The sequence below is a fragment of the Panonychus citri genome, unplaced genomic scaffold, assembly GCF_014898815.1.
Source record: "Panonychus citri isolate SS breed McGregor unplaced genomic scaffold, ASM1489881v1 Contig00138, whole genome shotgun sequence".
Classification (NCBI taxonomy): Eukaryota; Metazoa; Arthropoda; class Arachnida; order Trombidiformes; family Tetranychidae; genus Panonychus; species Panonychus citri.
This window is the reverse complement of record NW_026515543.1, coordinates 4,596,073-4,616,681: the sequence shown is the minus strand read 5'-3', so window position 1 is coordinate 4,616,681 and position 20,609 is coordinate 4,596,073. Positions and strand designations below refer to the sequence as shown.

General features: G+C 30.5%; 2 protein-coding genes across 2 annotated transcripts; one reads left to right on the top strand and one right to left on the bottom strand.

Annotated features, from left to right (window-relative positions):
- Positions 1-6,335: 6,335 nt before the first annotated feature.
- LOC128393222 (uncharacterized) lies at positions 6,336-17,916 on the top strand. Its single transcript, XM_053353344.1, has 4 exons — positions 6,336-7,310; positions 14,778-14,935; positions 15,576-16,121; positions 17,110-17,916. Exons 1-4 carry the CDS (start codon positions 7,090-7,092, stop codon positions 17,253-17,255), a joined length of 1,071 nt encoding a protein of 356 aa, XP_053209319.1. The 5' UTR covers positions 6,336-7,089; the 3' UTR covers positions 17,256-17,916.
- Positions 17,917-18,730: 814 nt separating this feature from the next.
- Positions 18,731-20,413, bottom strand: LOC128392910 (uncharacterized histidine-rich protein DDB_G0274557-like). The gene is made up of 5 exons (XM_053353001.1): positions 20,251-20,413; positions 19,715-19,824; positions 19,577-19,642; positions 19,442-19,483; positions 18,731-19,372 (listed from the first exon to the last, which is right to left on the bottom strand). The coding sequence occupies exons 1-5, from the start codon at positions 20,327-20,329 to the stop codon at positions 19,274-19,276; spliced, it is 396 nt and encodes a 131-aa protein (XP_053208976.1). The 5' UTR covers positions 20,330-20,413; the 3' UTR covers positions 18,731-19,273.
- Positions 20,414-20,609: the final 196 nt, after the last annotated feature.

The following is a 20,609-nucleotide window of genomic DNA, read 5'->3' as shown; positions in this document are numbered from 1 at the left end:
TTTTTCTGAAAAATTCCTGATTAATATTAATATTATTAGTTAATAATTTATCATAAAGTGTGTAATTTGTGCCCAAGATCATCATGTCATCGGACCCAGTACTCCCTCTAATAGGTAAGAAAAGAAAATAACAAAAAACGACCCACCGGTCCACACCCAGTTATATACTGAAAACCTTGGTACCTGTTAACATATTTTGGGATAAAATTAATTTGTTATTCTAATTTAATATTATTAACTAATCTTAATTCTAATATCAACTCTACCTATTGTATCCCCTGTTCTGTTTTATATAGATTTACCCACCAAAGAAGAAATAGCAACGTGCTTTTCCTGGCTCGATTTAGTTCATGAAAAAGGCATGCTGATAAATGCGAAGATTAAAAGCACTGAATCTAAGATTCTAATTATCAACATTCGTCTTCTTCACTTCATATCATGTAACGTTAAAGTCTTAGGAAGTTTGGGATTCAAGTTAACAGAAAATCGCGCTAAAAAGACGATGAATTGTTTGAACTGGTTCTTAACAAACTTTCCTAAGGAAACACATGGTGAATCAAACATGATCCCCTTGGCTCGTCAAGCAAGAGATGAATTGATTGCCAGATTCAAATTCATGATAGAAATGGACCCTGGTGTCATCAATAATAGCCCATTGGAAACTAATAATATTAATACTAATAATATTAGTAAACCGGAAGATAAAGATACTGAGCCTCTTGAATCGTCGATAAAAGAATCGGATCAACACTCAATCGATTTTGAAGATGAAGATGAGGAATTGGGCGCCTTTAGACTGCCAGTTAATAGGGTAAAAGCTCACCAAATATACCATGAAAGTGAAAAAAGAGATAAAGAAGCAACCCCGTCTAAAAGGGCCAAGAAGGTAATCTACGATAGAGAAACGGGGGCAATCCCTAAAAATTGGAAACAATGGCAATCAATCGATCTAGATCCGGTTTTTTTAATCCGATCAAAGGATAATCCTGAAGAAATAATCAAGATGATGAGGGAAGCTTGCGAGGCGAATTACCTTCCTGACCTTCCACTCATTCTATCCAAAGTTGGTAAATCAGTCAAAGCAAGAGCACCAGATGTAATTTCAGCCAAGAAAGCAATCTCTTCATTAAAGAAATGGAACAATGAATTAGATATCAACTGGCCTGATGTCTTTGACCCGAGGGTAAAATTACACAAGATTCATTATCGTGGAAACATCGAATCAAAAGAAGAATGGTCGGATCTTATTAATAATATTTTTATTGCTAATAATTTATCAAGAAAACACGCATTCGAATACGTGACAAATTTTCCCAACAAGGATGGTAAAAGTTTTGATGTGATTATCTCAGTTTCACCGGAAACAAGAGAAGCTATTGAATCGAAGCGAGGAAAGCTTTACTTCAGATTCCAACTAATCAACGTGACTGATCATTTCAATATTCTCAAATGTTGGAAATGCCAAACATTGGGTCACTTTGGTTCCCAATGTAAAGCTCAATCGATTTGCAGATTCTGCTCCGAATCTCATCGACCAATTGACTGTAAAGTCAAACACCTACCTGATAAATACTTATGCCCAATTTGTCATCAAAAAGGTCACGAATCATTCACTTGGGAATGCCCACAGTTCCAAGCGAGATTAAGACAAGAAATTCAGAAAATCAACTTTGACTACTCATGGATAATGAGAATTTAATGAAATAATCAAGAAATCTATCAATATTATTAATATTATTAATAATATTAATAATTATACAAAATATTGATAATCATTGACGGAAGATTTTTTCATTTTAATTACAATCTTTAAATTCTTTCTTACAATTTTTTTTCGCTTTTCTAAAATTCTCGCTTTAACTCTAATCCTTTCTCACTCTTTTGTTTTTCTTTAAATTTTTCTTTCATTTTCTCTTTTAATTTTTCCAAAAATTACTTTTCATCTAAATCAGTTATTTATCCCATTCAAAATGGACATTTATTTGGAAAACCACCAAGATAACGCATCGATAAGTTGAATTGTTCACGAGAATAGGTGACACGATGAGGAATCACGTTGACGGGACTTTTGATGGGATAATCCTTGAGGAATTCACCAACGGTCTCACATTGGTTGATACTTTGATGCCACATCTTCACCACATCGATCAGCTCGGTTTTATAACCAAAAATTTCATTGAGTTGAGCTTTTAATTGCTGGGGAGTGTAACTCATTTTGGTAACAATCGATGGCGTCTTATCGGCTCCTAAACAATACAATGGGACCTCATCATCTCCAAGGGTACCATAAGTGGGATCAACACGTTTATTATTAATACTAATAATATTATATGCCCGCCCATGAGAAACTCGCTTGGTAAATTCATCAATGGTGTTATTGACGCCATAGGCGGTATTCAAATCCAAGGGAACACTTTTACGCTTTGGAGTAACTCCAGTATAACACCGAGGCTCATGGGCCAAATAATCGTAAATCCCGTAAATCAACCGACAGGTTACACATTCAACTTTTAGAAGAGCATAGGCTTCCCTCTCCATATTTCCCATGAAAGTGAAATAGGGATCGTTGAAATCGATGTTACAAGTGGGAATAGGACATTTTGTTTGTGGTTTCTTGTAAGGCTCGGGTGGTTTGGCGAAAGCAGGATTACCAGCTCGACTGGAGATACAAATGTTACAAAACATCCGAGCACAGAATCGTTGTTTAAATCCACCATTGTGAACCCGAGGGTCGATAGCTATTTTGTTGCAGATACCGCAGATGAAGTATTTAGTTTCAACTTCACCCACTATCTGATCGACTCGAATGTTCATAATCACAAACAAATTAACACAATCAACAATCCTAATAATAATAATAATAATAATTATAATAATAATACAAATATTAATACAAATAATAACAAAAATAACAATTAACTCAACAAATTGAAGAAACAACAATTAATAAAATAACCAAAGAAAAAGTTAGCGTAAAGCTATTCAAAAAAACCCGCTGGAACAACAATTCCCCCCATCTAGTGAGTAAAAAAAGAAACAAATACCACGTGTAAAATAAAATTCTACCAAAAATTCAATTAAAGCTTTTAAACATGATTAAAATTATTCATTGGAATTTGTGCAAATCTTATAATAAATCAAATCAAATTTCATCACAATTTATGAATAACACAATATTATCCATCAATGAACCAAACGGTAAATGGTTAACCAAATTTTTTGAAACAAAGAGCTCAGATAAATCAATTAAGATTAACAATGTGCGAGCTAAATTGATGGCAAATGGGAAAGCAATCCTAATTATCCCAGTTAACTTCAATCCAAAGGAAAAAAATCATCAACTACCTGACTTTATATGTGCTTCCTTTGTGTTTAGAAACAAAAATTACAATATAATCTCTTCGTATTTTGGCTCCAAATCTAAATGGCAAACAATAATCAATTACATCAACACGCTAGAAGGTAAAACCATTTTCTGTTCAGACACAAATTGTAACCACCAGTTATGGTCGTCAAAAAAATCATCTTTATCTAAGAGATTGTTAAAAGACATCTCATCCTGTTTTATCAATCATAAATCATGTTTCCCTGTAGACACGGTCACGTTCAACAGAGGCCAAACTACCATTGATGTAATTCTGGTTCCAATCTCCTTTAATATTATTAATATTAATATTAATAATAAGTTTGATTCAGATCACAATCAACTAGAAGCGACAATGATCCCCAATGAAGGCTCGAGGCCACATCAAAAGAAAATTAGATATATAAATAATTTCCAGTGGAAATTTAAAGACGAATGGTTACTAAATGACAAAATTAAAAAAGACAAACTAAAAGAAATCGCCACATCGATAAGAACATTCCCGGATAACAATGGAAAATGGAAAAGAATAACAGATAGTAAACTTTCTAGAGGTTGTAGAAAATTAAACAACCGGTTAAAGAAAACAAAGGACCCGATGGAAAGAATAACTTTACTAAAGAAATTGAAGAAGAAAAAGGAGAAATTTTCGATCCCGAAGATCATCAACAATATATACAAAGACTCTAAAGCACTATGGTCAAGGTTAAACGAATGGATAATTCACAGAGGAGGAAACAAAGTAACTGAGGAGGACAAAGAGAGAGAACCATCAATTCTGAAAAAACTCGAATCATTTTCAACAGGAAAGCCTCCATTCATAGAAAGTGAAACAAATAATGACACAAATAATGATCCATTGTTAGAGGAAGAGTGGAATCACGTCATGGTAAAAACAAAGAGAGTTAGTTCTCTTGATGCAGATTCGTTCACATCTTCATCTTGGGAAAAATTCATCAGAATCAACGAATCTCGAGTAAGAGAATTCCTAAATTCGATTTTATCAACAAATCTCATCCCGTTAACGATGAGAATCTTGGGTGGAGGTTTTGTCCCGAAACCGGGAACATTGGAAGTTCGTATGATAAAAACCCCGTGCTTCATCTTTAAAATGGTCGACATTGTCTTGGCTTCACGATTACAATCAATAGCTGATAAGATATTTCTACCAAATTCCCAATATGCATTTGTTAAAAATGGATCAAGAGAAAAGTTCACATTGGATGTGATGGACCTAATCCAAGCGAATAATAATAATAGTATTAATAATAATAATACTATTATTATCAAAGGAGACGTGGAATCAGCCTTTGATAAAGTCGAGGTGGATAAACTTATCCAGAGAATAACGAAAATCGACAAGAATTTGGCCGCTCTACTGAAAAGTTTCTGTTCATCGAGATATGTAAAGATTAAGTGGCGCGGCAAAACATGGTACAAATTGGAAAACCAAGGAACTCCCCAAGGAGCTTCATCATCACCTTTAATATTCGGATTGGCGCTAGACTATTTCATCAGGAAAGCTAAAACCAAGGAGATAACAATAAAAGCGTATGCAGATGATGTAATAATTGCAAGTTCATCTTTTAATCACAAAAACCAAATACTAATGGAGTGTTCAGAAATATTGGAACGAATTGGCCTAAACCTTTCGGAGAAAAAAACACTGGTCATCCAAGAAAAAAACAAGAAACTAGCCTCCTTCGAGATAACGGGAATTACAATTATAAGAGAAGTATCGATTTACAGACTAAAAACAATAGTTGAATCACTATTATCAAAATTTAATACATTCAAATGTGATAAATCAGTATTAAGCTCTCTCCCCAACCCCGTCAAAAGATTACTTATTAATAATATTATTAATCCTAAACTGAAGATACTGGGATACTCGGCTTTCTTTGGAGAGAATTTTGAATCAGCGATGAAAATGTTATTTAACGCATTCAACGAACCACTGAACATTCTTGAACACAAAAAATTTCACAGTTCATACGTAACCTTCTTTCTTAATATTTCTCATCCATTAGAAATCCTTTGGTACGACGTGGTAACTTGGCAATACTTTTCAAGTTCAGACAAAGTTAATAAGAAATGCCTATTTGAAATACCTAAGAGACTCCCGGATGGAAACATTACGAGAAAAATCCTTACAACAAAATTAAACGGACCAACGAACCATAAGATATCATTCAAGAAAGAAAAAAGTAAAGTTCTAATTTCAATAGAAATATTCACTCCGAATTACAGTAAACATAATTTCATATTCGAAAACACTGGTGGATGGTGCCAATACCTATTTTGTATCATAGCTCAAGGTATCCTGATAACAGAAGGGAAAATAATGACAATCCTGATCCATGACAAACTAATTATTAATAATATTAATAATATTAGTCCCACTGCCTCCGATGCAATCTTCCTCATCAATAACTTATTGACAAATGAAGCGAAATGGAAATACGACGAAATTCATAAATCCGAAGATAATATATTTGTAGGCCAACAAATTTCGCTGAATTGGATTCCCCTCTCACAATGGAAAATTTTCATCAAAAGAAAAATCAAAGAAAAATTACTCAATCTATATGAACAATGGTTCATACCGTTCCTACTCATTGACCCGGATAGGAAAATCCTCCATAAATATAAATACATGAACTACGACTTACTTTCCATGGTAGAGACTAACAAATATCATCTAAAACTTCCTTGCTGTAATAATTCAAATATGTTCCATATTTTCTGGACATGCGGCTTTATGGTGGATTGGTGTATAGAAACAATCGGAAAAGAACAAAGAGATGATCCAACAATATTAATATTAATAACCAAATGTATCCAAGAATTTTCATACCATTGTACACAAGCTAATCAGATATTATGGTGAATTTTCCTCTCAAAAAGTGGTGCCTGTACCACTAAGAGTAGCCTGGCTGCTCGTACTCTGTAAGAAGAGGCGTTTTCAACGTAATAAAATCTTAATTCATTGGATTCTAGTTTCTTGGGAAGGATTTTCTTTGCTTTTATTACTTCTCTCTCAGTTATTTCTCTTTGTTTTCTCCCTGTTTCTATTCTACAATAACTATGCCAACAACCGATTCCAATGTTATTGAATAAATGGTTTGCCTTTCATCTTCTTTTCATCTTCATCATCTTCCTGTGCTACTGCTGATTCGCCTCAACAGCTTTTCTCCTTTCAATTTTATTCTCTCTCTCTCTCTCATTCCCTTAGTTATTTTTACAACTTTCTACTCTCTCATCTGCTCATTCACCACCATTGGTATTGCTAGCATTCAATTCTATCATTTTTTCCATCATTTCCTTGGGAGGGAAAAAAGAGTAAAAGAAAAAAACAATACACATCTTGTAGTCACTTTCTCTCATCACAAAATTGTCAGTTGACAAAATCAACCTGTGCTTGTGTCTTACCATTGGATTTGCGCTTTTGTCTACAATTTAATTCTAATTGTGTCTCTTTGTGTGTTAGCAATCAATTGATTCTTTCATATCTCAATCTTAACCTGAAAACAACAATCTAATCTTTTCTTTTGTTACAATCTCTCTCCTCTCATATCTTAGATAATAGATTTTCAGTGTTGATCGGTTTTCCACTTTCCCTCCTCCATACAAACAGTTTGTCTTTTGTATTTGTGTCTCTTTGTTTTTGTCATTGTATCAAGTTTGCCAAAATTATCACCAAACAGGAATCCCGTTCAACTGAAATGCAATCAGTACCACACAACATTTCAGTGGTACTAACCCAATGGCTTCCACCGGCCATTCGGGTCTCTTGGGCCTTCAATCCAGGTCCTGATTTACTGGACCCTTCCATGATAACAACTACAAATCAACATCATCATCATCATTATACTGTTGATGATAAAACAAATTCACTTAAATTATCACGAATGTTTCGTATTGTTTATTTTCCAGTGGGTTCCAAGTAAGTCTTTTTTCATCATCATTTTCTTTTTATTATTAATATTATTTACCATCATTAAATTCAACTTTATTGTTATCATGAAATTAAATATATTTCTGATTTCATAATAATATTTTTCCTCTTTTTTTCTCTCTCCTATTATTTACTTTCTTTTTTTTTAATCATTATCTCTTTGCTATTACATCAACTTCAATTATCTTCATCCCCATTTCATATTTTTCTTTTTATCTTCATCTTTTTCCAACTACTCTGAATCTTTATCTGATTTATTTTCATAACTTTCATATTCCATTTTCATTTTTCTCTCTTCCTGCTCTTTTTTTCTCTCTCTTCTTGTCTTATCAAATTAACTTGACTGAAAATGGTGAAAATGCTTTCATCTCTCTCTCACTCACTCACTCACTTCTTCCTCCATGTTTCTGGCCTATTCTTCTTATTATCAAACATAATCTCTCTTCTTTCTCTTCTTTCTCCTCTTGTTTTCTTGGGAATTTTGTGTTTCTTTTTTTACTCGTATTTTTATTTCTTTTAAGGTCCATAAAGAATCATGATAACAGGGTAAATGATAGGTTAGAATAGATTATTCTGGTTAATCTATTTAATTGTAACATACTTGATGATTGTTTATACGATAAATTGTTGATAATAAAGGAAGAAAATGAAAAGATTGTGTGAGACTAAGATGAAGAAGCTACAAAACAACAACAAAACTATAAGATTGATGAGCTCTCAGTGTAGTATATTAATATTAATACATCATGACTCAGTTCAGTTCGATAGTTTTTTCCCTTTTATTACCTTTAGGTTTTTACACGGTTTTTTCTTGGTCCATTTCTTTGTACGTCAAATCCAAGATTAATCAAAGTTATCTAAAAATAAGAATAGAGAGAAAAGATCAAATTCACTTGGATGAAAGAAAAAGATTCTGATAAAAATAGTCCTTTTCATTGGAACATTAAATGATTACCAATGATGTTCAACCTTCTCATTCTCATCACTGACTTGAATTGAAACATTAGAAAGATAATCAACCGATCAAATGATGATTATGGATAAAAATGAGAAAATTGGTTTCGATTATCATAAGTTCTGGTTTCGTTGTGATTAGAATCATTGATTAGGTTTGTTATGACCAAGAATTTATCCTTTCTGATTGTGATTAGCCAGAGATTGTTGTAGTTAGTTTAATATTATACATAATCTGCGGTTGACATGGAAAAAGAATCAGTGAGTATGATGATGAAAAAAAGAAGAATAATAATAAGAAGAAGGAAAAAGAAAGATAAAGCGATTAGGACGAGAATGATGATGAGAGAAGGAGGTAATAAAAGAGGAGCAGGATAATAAGAGTGGAAAAGAATCAGTGAGAGTAGTTGAAGAATAGGCAAAGGACATGGAGTAAGAAAAAAAGTATTAGCAAGTGAAGAAAATAAATCGATATTATCACAAGGAATCGAGAAGAAAAAAAGTGTCTCTCTATTTACCGAAAAAAACATAAGAGAGAAAGAGAGAAAATGATGAAGATGATGAAGGAAAATAACATGATGGAAGTTGCGATGATTGAAGCGGAGCAAAGAGACTGAGTCCAAATTTAATGTTACTCATATTTAATGTTCACAATAATGATGTGGGTTGGGGACAAGAAGAGAAAATCATCAAATGATGATGAAGCAAGAGAGAGGATAATAAATGGAAAACAAGATGATGATGACATTGCGATGAAGATGAAGATAAAGATGAGCATGAGGATCGGTCAGTTGGTTGACAGTCAAATAGTGATGTTGATAACCTTTTAGGAAGTCATGTTGATGAATTCATTTAGTCAATTGTAACTTTATCTTCATCATTATCCTCCTCATCTATTTCTGCTTATCATCCTTCATTTCGCATTTTCCTCAATCCCAAACTGATTTTAATGATGATGATATTTGTTTTACTAATCGTACTAGTGAATATAATCAAATGAAGCCTCTTAATCAATTGATTCAGATTGATTTTGCTATTTATTTTTCACAATCAACAACAAGTATTAATCATCATTTCTATCATATAAATTTCTTGTTAATTATCATCTTAATCATGAGCATTTTATAATAATAATCATTAGTTTGATTATTATTATGTTTCTTGTTCAATTCCCAATTGATTTCATTTTCATTGCCATTACTTTAATCATTTTGAACAGTTAGTTGGGTAAATGATGAAAAGAAATTGTTAATTGTTGTAACTAAAACAACACAACAAACTTTTCATATATTGATTAATTTATGTTTCTCGATTAATTTACTTTCAACTATTGTATACTAACAATAACCTAGAACTAGGATATTACTTTGATAACTTATAATAACCATGATTGTATTTCTCTTGTCGATTTTAATTCTGATTGTGACATGAAATTTATATTCTTCAACCTTTCAATATACCTTTGAGATCAATCTTGACGATGAACAAAAAAAGTATTCAATCTAAACTGTTGGAAGAAAATTTATCTTCTCTCATGTTGAACATTATTTTCTTTTCTCAGTTGATTTTCACCCTGATTTTCACAAGATTATTCAATTGTGAATGGTTATCGTGACGATGACAGTTACCATGGAAAGACTAGAAAATCACTATATGATAACCTTTCACCCTTTCCTGAGCTTTGCTCAATTTTTATCCTCTCATCATCTCCACGATTATCATCAAATGTTTATCGTACCATCAAATGAGAAAACAGTATGAGAGGAGAGGAAGAAGTAAAAAAGCCTCGAACCGAATCAGAAATTCAGAAGTAGAAATAAATTTAATATCTTTTACTGTTGAATATTTATTCATACATGATAATGATGATGATGATGATGATGATTCAAAGAAATGGAATCAGCCATCTCTAAAAACTCAGAATCTCCTCAACGGAATAGTTTTCTCCTTTTCCAGAATTACAAGTGATGATGAACTTCATCATGATGTGATAAAAGAAAATCTTTTTCTCGAGAAAAGAATAGAAAAAATCTCGTTTTCTTCATCTTGTTCAAATATTCTCTCATCTTTTCCATCGATATATTAAAGTAAACACATGGAAACTGAAACTTTGAATTTCCGTTTACATGGTGAACATTTCATGATCATAATATTATCTTAACTTTTGACAATCATCATCATCATCATCTTGCAGAAAATTGTAGCCATAATGATGATGATAACATTATATTGTCCAATTGTGTAATTTTTTCTCTATTGTATATTTCAAGAATATAAATGATTCCTCTTTGCTGAATAAGATCCCGGAGGAATCAGATTATTCACCATTTACAATGATAATGTGAATGTTATCATTTTATTCATATGAATGTTTATCTATTACTTTTTTTTATTGCTACGAATAAAAATCCATTCAATAGGATATATATAATATATTAATCTGGGAGTTGGTTTTGAATGAAAATGAGTTTACCTTGTATCATGAATTATCATGATGATTGAGGTTTTGTATATTCATTGGTTTCCCATCTAATCCATGAATTACTCCTGAATCCTGTTAACCTTTTCAACTGAAACAATCAGAAATAAATGTTTATGGAGATGAAGATGATGATGATGTAAATACTTTTGATTACTTTTCTGTAATTTATTTAATTTTCTGATTACTTTCCAATTTTATTTCTATAAATAGTAACAATCTATTTCATCCGATTCAATTTACTTACTAGAAATTAAATTTTATATTCCTAATTGTAATGTTTTCCATCAATTGTTGATGTTTTACAATTAATTTAATCATTTCCAACTCAATGAATACACTGAAATACAAAATGATGAAAAGGAAACGTTAGATTGAATCTAATTTAATTAATAATTATGATGATAATTGTTATGTTTTTTTCTTCATTCAGTTGATTCATTCCTGTAATCATGTTACCCTGTATTACATTGTTATAAATTCAATGAATCAAAACGTAGAAACATTTTTCTTTCAATGAATAATTTATTCAAATAACTTATTGAATAAAAAATTATCCATTTAATTTCATCGCTGTTTTTTTTATTAGTTTATCATGAATTATTATCATGAAATCTTATTTCAAATTTGCATATTACAATCATTGAATATTGAAATGAATCAGTGGAAGCATTAAAAATGTAATGCTAATATCGTAAGCTTATTATAGTTTATGTAATTAACTTAATCAGATTAAAATTATCCTCACATTTTAACACATTAGATTTTGATTGTAATCTTATTTATCTTGATTGTTTTTTTTAGTTTCTCAAGTTGAACATGATCAATCTGATGATTATCTATGTAGTCGTTTCAATTTCAATTAACTACTCATCCTATCCAATTACTAATTAATAGTTTATTAATTAGACGTTCATCGATTCTGTAATTAAATTTGTGTTTTTATCTCTTATATTAATCAAATATCAAATGTTGATTGTGTCATGTTAACCCAACGACAATCATGCAATGCCAAGAAATGGAGTCCCTGTTGTTTATTATCGTTGTTGATTTTTATCTGCTAATTGTCATGAACATTTTGATATTGAACTTTTTTTTTATTAATAATCAGTTGGTTGTAATATTTTCCTTTGTTGATGATTACGCTTTAACTGTTATTATTTTCAATCTGATGGTCGATCAATTTTGTTAATTCAATTTCATCGCCTGTTAATCAAATTAACTTAAACAGTTTCACTCATTGAATTGATTATCATCAGAAAATCTAATGATGATGATGATGATATCATGTTGTTGGAAATGATGAGACTTAAGTCACACCTTAATCAATAAACAATTGAGTGAGAAAAAAAGTTTTCTAATAACCAGTGAATCGATATGAGATTATTTTCATGAAATTCATTGTAATTATTTATCTTCTTACGTCAATATTTCTGATATACTCGATTTGTTTTCCTATTTAATTGCATAACTTATGAATCTGATGACATGTCAAAAATACACCGAATTATAAACAAGAATATCAATTCTAGAATTAGAAGCAAGTTAATGAATGATTAAAATTCTAAATCAAAGATTAACTGTAATGTACCATTTTCAATCTCAATCTCAATTCGAACCTCCTAAATATCTTATTCATGAACAATTCCTTTTGTATTTACCTTTGTAGATGAATCATTTTCTTTTTCTTCAAACAGAATATTGTTCATCTTGGATGACGAAATATTTACCATGTGTATTAACCTTTTAGTGTTGAAAAGTCTTTTCATAGAATGAGTTTTTTTTACTTTAAAGCTGAAGTTTCTTCATGAAATTCTGGAAACAAACTTATTCATTTATTGATTTTCCAAAGGTGGCCAATGGGGTAATCTCACCCAAATGAATTGAAATGATTTATACTATAAAGTTGATACACTTTTGTCAATTTTAATTCTCAGCTCTAATTAGCCAAAGAATCAACCTCATTTTTTTCAATGTTATTCTGAATATGGGAGTTTTCACTCCCAATATTCAGAAGCTGCTGAAATCATTAATTAGTTGATTGTGATGAATATTAATTTCTGATATGAACATCAATATATAATTAACAAATCATACTGAAGATCACAATCTTTATTAATTATCAAATTAATTTGATAAGTAAATAATTACAATTGCTTTTCCAATATTCTATTTCTTCACAATGTGACTCTTATTTTAATTAATAACTTTTAACATTTAATTATAACTGTAATTATGTACGATTAACTCAATTGAACTAATTATCTTTGAGAATCACCTGTTAATTATAGTTAATATTGATTACATTTGTGTTAACTTTTTTTCTGTTCATTCAAGAGCAAACTAAATGTGAATAATATTATTACATGAAATGAATAATCAAAATAGATGATTGATTTTTTGATTAGCCTTTAATAAGTTAATTTGAATTCTGTTTATTAATTGAAACTTTAATCAAATTTGTGTATTAATCACAATGAGGTCCATTGATCCTTAACTTAAGTATCATGACTTGCGGGTGAAATATTGAACATTGAAATGTTTACATGAGTTTATTAATTTGCTTCAATTTTGAGTTGATTGTTTGGTTTGAAATTGCAGTTTCCTTTTCCTCCTTTAACCCTTCAGGCATAAAGCAAATCATATCTATATCCACGGTGCTGAAAGATTATAAAATAATTGAAAAAAAGAGAAATAAAAAAAGTTAGAAAAGTTCGATATGTTGGAGAAAAATATTAATATCATTTTTCCCCATGATTTATTTTCTCTGATATTCTTTTCTCCTTGTAATAAATTCTTACCCTCACCTCTGATAAAACTCACCGATAACTTTTTCTTTCTCAATATTTACTTAGATTTCACCAGAAACCCAAAGAATCCAAAGAAATTTAAATAAACTCTTTTTCCTGGTACAAATACGAAATCTACTTAATGAAAATAGTAAAAAGCTATTAATCGATTTGTAGGTCACGATTATTTTGAAGGAGGAAAAAAAGAACATGAAAAGAGAGAGAGAGAGAGAGAGAGAGAGAGTAAATTATCATCTATTGATTTTAAGAGGATCATGATGATGATCTATCAATAAGAATCAAACAAGCAAACAAATGAGAACCACCTCCCTACCCTCACCCACTTCCACTCTCTTCTGGTAAATATCAGTCAATCAGTTGGGAATTGGAAGCAAAAAATATAATAAACATGAAGATGAAGTAAAATTATTTGTAGAAAAAGTTTCAATGTATAAACAGAGTATTTTTAAATGTTTATAATATAAACTCAAGAAAATTATGATAAGCATGATGAAGATAGAGATGTAGATGATGATGTAAGAGAAGCAGTAGATTTACTGTTACTTTGGGATGGAAATCATTCATTGATCTGTAAGGAGAGTTAAATGTTGATACAATTAAAGGACGAACAAGGTGACATGATATTCATTAACTGTTTTTCTCGTGATGTTGATGATAAATTGGGTTATTCTCATTCTGTGTTGATAAGAAATTAAGATTCACATGATCATTATCATCATTATGCTTTCACTTGTCAACCTTTCAATTGAAATCATCAATCTTGCAAATGCTTCAATATCGAAACTTATTCTTCTGTATTCTCAATCAATTTTAAGAAGATGAAAAGAGAGAGAGAGAAAATCCTCATTTATATCATGTGTGTTCTTGCATGATGATAAGTTGCTTATAGACGATAAAGTTGAATTTTCTACTTACGATTTCAAGGTTATCATTTTCCCCTTTTCCTTTTATATTATACAAGATATTAAATCGTCCACTTGAACATTCACCTTGATTGATAGAATTGAATAAGTGATAAGTAGTTCTTATGATTAGTTGATTTTTGCGAAAATTAATTTATCATTTTCATGATTATCACAATTTATCATTAATTTTACATTTTCTCCTCTCTCTCTCTCTCTTCATGATACGTTGAATTGGTAATAGATATTGGAAATTTTTTCTACCTTTATACTTATCATATTTTATTGAATTTTTTCATTTTATTTTCAGAACACGATATGTTCAGGAAGTGCCTATAAACATGAGAAATGTTACCATTGAACAATTAGTGCCAAACACGGAATATCAACTTCTCATTAATGTTGTTTCCAGTTCTGATTTGATAGGAAATTCAAGTCACTTTATCCGTTTTGTTTCACCTGATGGAGGTAAAGTCTAAAGGGACATCCTATTGATTTTTCAATAATTAATCTTTTAATTATGTTTAATACTAACAGATTATGTTAACAATCAAATGTTACTCTCAATTTTTGCATATGAAAACTTTGCAAACAATTACGTGTTGTTTTTGTTACCATTTTGTTAATCATTAATGAAGATGAGGATGATGAAGATTATGATGATAGTTTTCAAAGATAATATATTCCAAGTAATAGTTTTCCCATGTAAAGAGATGAGGAAAAATTAATCTTCTCCTTCATTGATTATTGAGCTTAACATTAAATTGTCATTTACCGTTAAGAAGATTATATAAGTTGAGATGAGATTTTTTTTTTCTCGATCACTAGTTAAGTTTATTTATTATATTCGAGGTTCTGACCAGTTCAATATCATGATGGTCAATAGTTAAGGTTAATTAAGATACTCTGATAGTAGTTTCATTCCTTATAAATTATTAGCCATTAAGAGTCAATTGTTAGTCTGATTTGTGTACCTCGATTGTTGAAATTAATGATAATACGTTTTGATGATATTAAAGATTAAATTGTTTGGTAAATAATTAATTGGAGATCGTTTTTCTTTCTCTTTGCTTTTCGACTTTTGTTTTGTTTTTCTGTTTTCTATTAGAACCACATCGATTTGTTCGAGGAGGTATGAACCCATTGAGAATTCGGTTAGACGTTGATCCGGAAATTATTGTTCGACCTGGTGAGGCCATTCTAGTCTCGTGTATTTTAATCTTCTGGGTATTGGTCATTCTTTGGTTTATCAAGAAATGGGGTAAAATACGAACGTTAGAACCGACCCGACATCGAACCGACACCGATATATCTTCCTTTTCTCAGCAAACTCGATTCACTTCCATTGGTGGAGCCAATATACCTCAAGTACACACAAGTGATTCACGAAATTCACTGGAATTAGTTAACTGTACATCAACGGGTAATTTTCAAAGGCCAAGATTAAATTCAGTTTTCCTGGTCAGTCCATCTCGACGATCATCACTTTTACCAGAAGAGTACAATATACCTCGAAGATACAAATCAGCTGAAGATCTTAAATCATTAGTACTCCAGATAACCCAAACCAAAGGTCTACACACCGGCGATCTAAATGTTCACAAGTCTTCCTCCCTTCAACCACCTCAATGTTTATCATCAAATATATACAATGGTAAGAATTTAATCATCTTTAAATCCTTCGAACACCAACTTGATCACCTTAATCAAATTACGATTAAAAGCTATTCAGAGATGTCCAAACAATTACAATTTCTCGGTGAATTGTTAGGCTGCTTTTCTGTTCCGAATCAAAACAATCTTCTTTTATTAACTTAGCCGATATTAAGTATCATCAACATTATCCAGAGGAAATGTTAATGTTTCTTTCTCTTGCTCATTTTCAGTTCTCTTCAACATGATTGTGAGAATGTGTCTCTTTTTATATATCATTATTGGTATCAAAAGACTGATCATCATATAATCATCTCTGTAAATCTGATATTTATTTCTGGTTACTCTTCTGAAGAGAGACTGGGAATTCATCCTGTTTTCTGGATGACTGAGAAAAGAATAAAAAAAGACGATGATAAAGAGGAAAAAAGATGAAATAACTTTTCAATAGATCCATTAAATTCTGGGAGTTTCATTCTGATTGTGATGTAAAAGTAACAACATATGAAAACATTTCTCTCAGTTTAATGCATTTTTCCCATCAAAATCTGAGACATTTTTATATTTTCTCACATCTCGTTATCCTCTTTATTAAGCCTTTTCTTTTCTTCTCCGCATCTTTACATTGAACTCTGTAAACAACATAACAGAATCTTGAAAGAAAATATCAACAAATGGATTCGAAATCATCCTGAGAAATATTATATGAATCTAATGTATCTTTCGATTGTTAATGATGATAAACATGATGAAGATCATTATATTCAGTGTTTTTCTATCACTTGAATATTATATTAGATAGTAAATAGAAATTACTTATCTTTATGTATCTAATTTACTTCTCAATGATCAGCATAATCAGACGAAATGATATCTATGGTAATTGTTGTTCCCTGAATTACATGGTAGTTGTGATGATATTGAGAAAGAGACAAATTAATTCAATGGTACAAAGCACTTGGACTAATCACAGAATTTGTTTCTTTCAGGTAATCAAAAAAGGAGAAAATCATCAATACATACAGAGGAAGTTCAAGAGGTTAAAGATGATTGGGAAAAACGCTCAGTGATCATGAAATCTATCGATGAAACTGATTACGATGCTGGTGAGACAATTCGCAAGCCTCCTCAGTGACATGAGAGTTTGAATATTAGATTTTAAAGAAAAAAAATTAAAACGATTTCCAATCAACCAGAACAACCAGAAAATACAGCAACAGTTACAATCTCCACGATCAAGACAATTAATACTTTGTAAATAGAAGATGAAAACCACACCCTTTCTGATGAAAGAATTGCAATAATTGTTATTCTAGTCTTGATTATCTTCATGTTCATCTTCACTGAATCATTTTCATTAATCTCTAGCCATAGATTATACAACAAGAAGACAATGTATATTATTTAAGAAAGATACAAATAAAGTAATAATAATTTAACTTCCATAAAGGAAAAGGAAAGGATGAAAAGGAAATGAAATGAAATGATGACCATCATTTTCATCATCATCATCATTACCACTTCTATGCCACCATCATCATTAACCTTATAAAGCTCATTCCAGAATATTAATCATGATACTTTGATTATAAATAATAAACTGAAAGTAAATACTCATGAAAAGTATTTGTATTAATACAAAAATTACAAGACAATTAACTAATGATAACATATGATAACCAAGGAATTGAAGTTTTCTCTCAACAATAATGTAAATAATTTGAAATTAAAGCTTGATTATTATCGAAAAACATTATTATTAATAAGTCGATGATCAAATTACCAGAATTTTAAAACTCCAACTCAAATCTATTGGTAATATTATAAAGAAATTTGAACATTTGGATTAATATCAGAATCAATTGATTCTCAACAATTTGATTAATCTTCTTCTTCTTTTTTCTTTCTATTGATTGATTTTACTTTTCTCATATTCTTTTTATCTTCCTCACCTTGGATAACATTGATTCCAATTCTCAAAGGAAATTGAAAGAATAAGATTTATATTCTTTTACTTTTTTTATTCTTTTTCCATGAAAAAAAGGTGAGTTCTTTGTTTTCAGTAAGAGATTTATCTTCCGAATTGGAAATACTCAACCATGAAATTCCCCTGAAGAAAATTGTAACAATTTAATTGATTACAATTAGATAATAGATTTTGAAATATGAAATAAATTCAATGGGAAATATTCATTGATTGCATATTATTAACAACGATTAAAGTTGATTAAGATTTGATTAGATTCTTGTATTATCCAATCGAGAGATTTGAATCATCATAATCATTTTCATTCAACTTGATTGGTGACTATTAGTGATTGTTGATTGTTGATTATAATTGATTAGGATCGGAAATCCTTTTACGCATCATTAATTGTTGTGATCATTATTTGATATAAAAGTCTGAATCAACTGTTGAATCTTAATTGTTTAAGGTTATCTTGATAATTTAGTCTAATGGTTATGATTGTTTTAAATAATCTTTTCATTTTGAATTGATATCCGATAATCATATTGATTTGGTAATTGTGACAAAGGCAATAAGGTTAATTGTTATCACAATTAAGGGTTGGTTGTTTAATCAAGAGTCAAATGGTTTAATTTGATGGATTTGTTTTTATAATTTATTAATCGGATCTAATATTTTATTTGATTGTTGTTTTGATTACACTTTGAGAGAAACATTAAAATCAACAATCATTAAGCTTTTAATTGTTATTGCTTTACAATTATTTGATGGGCTTAGCCTGCTAAGATTTTTGAATTTAATTGTTTCAAGTTTGTTGATTGTTGTTGATCAAGGATCAAGATTAATTTGATGATTAACCTACTGATGGGGTGAGGAAATTAACAGCTATTAATGAAAATCTTGATGATGATGAATTTGATTGCTCTTTGGTTTCTGATTGAATATGAAGATGATTGATTGATTTGTTGAGATGATTTTTCAATTAACTAATTAGTTTATCGGGAATATAATTGATCGTGAGCATTTGGTTTGTTTAATTGTTGTGGTCGAAAATAAGAGTTCACAATTAGCCCTTTTCGGTGAGAATTTGAATCTTTTATTTGGTCCCAAATTTTGTCCACACATCGAAGATCCGATTTCTAGAGTTCGAAGGTGTTTAATCCGATGTTTTTAGATCTAATCATTTAGGCCTTTCCGTGCCATCCGTCCCACTTGTCTTCGTGCTTGTGCTCGTGTTTGTGTTTGTAATCGTGGTTACCCCAGTGCTCGTGTTTGTGTCCGTGCTAATGGAACGAAAAATTAATGAATCAATACGAATTTTTTGTTGTCTTTCAATTTCGTCAATTTCTTACCTTGTGTTTGTGGTCATTCCAGTGTTCGTGTTTGTGGCCGTGCTATTATTGGAATAAACGAGAAGAAGATGAGAGAAATTCATTTGGAACAAAATGTAAAAAATGATCGAATTTTCAATGAGAAAATAAACTGACCTTGTGTTTGTGTCCATGATCGTGCCAATGTCCATGTTTGTGTTCATTGTCGGCCTTGTGCTTGTGCTGATTAAAAGAAAAGAATCAAAGAATTGATTAGATTGACCAATTAATTCACTTCTATTTAATTGTTGTTACCTTGTGATCGTGCCAGTGACCATGTTTATGATCTTGCTTATGTTTGTGATGGTGATGATGATGATGATCGTGACGATGATGATGCCATAAATGTTGAACCTTTTTCTTACCTACAAGTGAATCACATAATAAAAATGTACAGAAATTAGTGAAAATTAATAAACAATTAATATAAAAAAGCGCCAAAAAGTGACGATCACATTTCGTTTCTCTTGTTAAATTGAACACATCACAAGTTGATCAATGTTTAAATTGTTTTTCTTTCTTGATTTAATCCAACACTGAGAACACTGGTAGAAAATAAGTAATTTGATTATCTTGTAGTAATTAACGCACAAGATAATCAAAGAAATTACAATTAACATGAAATAATCCAAGTGGTTTGTTTACTTTTCCAACTTCTCAATCACTTGGAGGTAAAAAATGTAAACAATAATGTTGCAGATTCCATGTTGATCTTATGGTTTGTTGTGATTAGTAAACAAAGATCAGTGAACAGTAACAATTTAACAGAAACAATTAAATAATATTCCTACCCCAATGATCTCCTTGGGTGACTTGGATCAAAGCGATGGCCACAACAGCGACCAAAAGTAACAGAACAACAGTTCTCATGTTTAAGTTGATTTTCTAAAACACAGAATTTGAAATGAACTTTTTTTCTACTTTTCTTTTCTTCTCAGTGAATCAACTGAAAGAAAACTGATAATCTTTAGGTTGAAACACTTCGTCTTATATAGTGGATTAATCGCCCTTCTCAAAAACACCCATTCGAACGGAGGTGAGGGAGTTATTTTCTCTCTCTCTCGAATTTATCAATTTCTTTTAAATCACAGTAACTATTATGAAGATAATTGGTAATTGTAATCAAATTATTGATTGGAAATTAGCAAAT